At 43.6% G+C, this 3,219-nt stretch overlaps 1 protein-coding gene across 6 annotated transcripts in view; it reads right to left on the reverse strand.

Annotated features, from left to right (window-relative positions):
* Positions 1-1,149: 1,149 nt before the first annotated feature.
* The window catches only part of METTL15 (methyltransferase like 15), a 231,835-nt gene continuing 229,765 nt past the window's right edge, over positions 1,150-3,219 (reverse strand). For all 6 annotated transcript variants that reach the window (XM_006022929.1, XM_006022927.2, XM_006022928.2 and 3 more), the window contains exon 6: positions 1,150-1,714. In XM_006022929.1, coding sequence (XP_006022991.1) covers positions 1,269-1,714 — 446 coding nt within the window. In that variant the 3' untranslated portion in view covers positions 1,150-1,268. The remainder of the gene's footprint in view (positions 1,715-3,219) is intronic.

Genomic DNA, 3,219 nt, shown 5'->3' on the forward strand with positions numbered 1-3,219 from the left:
ACAGGCCTGATGCTTGCTGGTTGCAGTGCAGTTGTGAGGTTCCTGGTGAGCTCAGCTTAGCTGCCCAGGATGCCAGCTTTAGGGTTGAAAACCCCTTTGTCAGGCTGAGTAAGTAGCTGCAGTTGGTCCTGGATGGAAGGAATAGTAAAGAAGCCAGAGGCTGGCCTGGCCCACAATGCAGGCAAGAACTAGTAGCTCAGGTAAAAGTGCAGAGGTGTCTGGGGTGTCAGCTGTCCAGCAGGTTGCAGTGTGCCAGAACTCCAGATATTATCTAGTGCCAGATATTATCTAGTGCTTATAAAATATTCTTGGTAAATATTTAGGAATCACAATCATCTTTATCTGCAGCATTTGATATGGAGCAGGAGACTCATCCTTAGGGTCCAGAGGGCCTTTTCTTTGTCTTCCACAAACCCCACTTACCAATTTCTACTTTCTTTCACCTTTGCTCCTCAGGAACTGTGATATTATCTAGTGCCAGATATTATCTAGTGCTTATAAAATATTCTTGGTAAATATTTAGGAATCACAATCATCTTTATCTGCAGCATTTGATATGGAGCAGGAGACTCATCCTTAGGGTCCAGAGGGCCTTTTCTTTGTCTTCCACAAACCCCACTTACCAATTTCTACTTTCTTTCACCTTTGCTCCTCAGGAACTGTCATGGATACAGCTCTTTATAATGGGTATACATATTTGTGGGTATGCTATATCCATTATGCAGATAGGTTCATGGGTTTACCATTACCACAAAATCATAGAAAAGTAGGGGTGGAAGGGACCTTAGGTGGTCATCTAGTCCAACCCCCACTTCGAGGTAGGATCATCCGAATCTAAATCATTTCAGAGACGTGTTTGTATTCAAATCTTCCAGGGATGGAGATCCACAACCTCTCGAGGTAATCTGTTCCAGTGCTTAATTACCCTCATAGTCAGAAAGTTCTTCCTAATGTTCAAGATCTGCACGTTGAAACTATACAAAACAGTTGTGGCTTTGTAGCGGTCATAGAGCCATAAGAATCTTGCATTGAAAGGACCCTTTTAAAACAATTAGAATTAACTGGCTTCGTTAATTTAGAGTAATATATAATAATACCATGTGATATACAATAATCAAAACTAAAGACTGAACATAGAAGACATGCTTGTATAAGTTTTCCATTTATTTTTACTTTTTCCATTTTATTTTCAGTTTGCCTATCTCTACACATGCATCTTTCTCATGAATCAAAATTTTAAAAGACGAAATATTAAAGAAAAGACAATTTTACAATTTAATAGCAGCTCTTAGTTTGGCAGACCGTGCTCTTGGGTTTTCTTTAATATCCATGGCCCGAGGAGTAATGACTTTTTTCTTTATAGATGTCCATTTTGTATTGGATGTTCTACTAGAGAATTCTTCATTATTTTCAGGTTCAAAGTGATTTTTTTTATGCAGTCTTATTTTCTGTTGTACACTGAGGTTAGACTTTTCTGAAATGTCTATTCCATAAAGAAAACGTTTGATTATGCGATCCTCTAGTGAATGAAAAGAAAGGGCAACAAGTAGACCTCCACGCTTTAGAAACTTCTCCACTGTCCTCAGCCCGTTATAGAGTTCATGGAGCTCATCATTCACAAATATGCGCAAAGCTTGGAAAGTTTTGGTAGCAACATGAGTGGGTCTCTGAAGTAAGTCTTTTCGTGCATACAAAGCGGCTGCTGGAAAAGCACCTGTTATGAATTAAAAATAAGAGAAGCTCAAATTAATGTTGTGTCATTTCTATGCTGCTTTCCTGCAATGGAACTTGTAATATTCCAGAAAGAGTCTGATATTTTCACAAGTTCTCCACGTGTACCAGCACTCACCTTGGATGCTAATCTAATGACATATGCTGACTCAAGATCAAAATATACTGGTTGATTGGACCCTTTTTCCTGGAGGAATTTTCACAGAAACTGCATCCTCAAACTCTCTTCTACATGCTACAATGATTCCCAAGCAAGAGGGAAAAATAGTAGGCAGAGGCTTCAGACCTAACTGAATTAACAAACACTCAAGTAGTATATTAAAAATAAGGAATGGGAAAAGAGATGAGTCAGCAAATACAGCTACGTCTTAGAGGTTTCATAGTTGCTAGGGTAGGAAGGGACCTGAGTAGATCATCAAGTCTGACCCCCTGTCATGGCAGGAAAAAGTACTGGGGTCAAATGACCCCAGCAAGGTGTTCACTTAGCCTCCTCTTAAAGACCCCCAGGGTAGGAGCCAGCACCACTTCTCTTGGAAGTTGGTTCCAATCCTAGCTGCCCTTACAGTGAAGTAGCGCCTCCTGATATCTAGTCTAAATCTACCCTCTACCAGCTTGTGACCGTTATTTCTAGTCACTCCTGGGAGTGCTCGGGGGAACAGGGACTCCCCCAATGCCTGCTGGTCCCCTCTGACTAGTTTGTAAATGGCCACTAGATGCCCCCTCAGCCTTCTCTTGTGGAGGCTGAACAGGTTCAGGTCCCTTAGCCTCTCCTCATAGGGTCTGCCCTGCTGCCCCCGATCATGTGAGTGGTCCTCCTCTGGACCATCTCTATGTTGTCCACATCCCTCCTGAAGTACGGCACCCAGAACCAGATGCAGTACTCCAACTGTGGTCTGACCAGTGTCGCATAGAGGGGGAGGATCACCTCCTTGGACCTGCTTGAGATGAATCTGTGGATACATGACAAGGTGCGGTTGGCCTTCCTGACCGCGTCCCCACACTGTCAGCCCATGTTCATTTTGACATCAATAATGACTCCAAGATCCTTTTCTGCCTCTGCACTGACAAGAAGGTAGTTCCCCAGCCTGTAGGTATGCTTCTGGTTCTTCTTCCCCAGCTGCAGTACGTTGCACTTGTCAATGTTGAAACCCATCCTGTTTTCATCCGCTCACCCCTGTACCCTGTCTAGGTCCGATTGCAGCCTATTCCTCCCTTCTACTGTTCCCACTTCCCCCCACATCTTAGTGTCATCTGTGAATTTGAACAGGGTGCTTTTTACCCCCTCGTCCAAGTCTCTGATGAAGATGTTGAACAGTGCAGGTCCAAGGAAAGAACCCTGCAGAACCCTACTGCTCACATCCCTCCAGGTCGAAAATGACCCGTCCACCACCACTCTCTGGGTGCGGCCCTCCAGCCAGTTAGTGACCCATTTGACTGTGTAGGTGTCGATGCCACAGTCCCCTAGTTTTTTAATGAGAATGGGGTGAG

This window comes from Alligator sinensis, unplaced genomic scaffold (genome assembly GCF_000455745.1).
Source record: "Alligator sinensis unplaced genomic scaffold, ASM45574v1 scaffold165_1, whole genome shotgun sequence".
NCBI classification, from domain to species: Eukaryota; Metazoa; Chordata; order Crocodylia; family Alligatoridae; genus Alligator; species Alligator sinensis.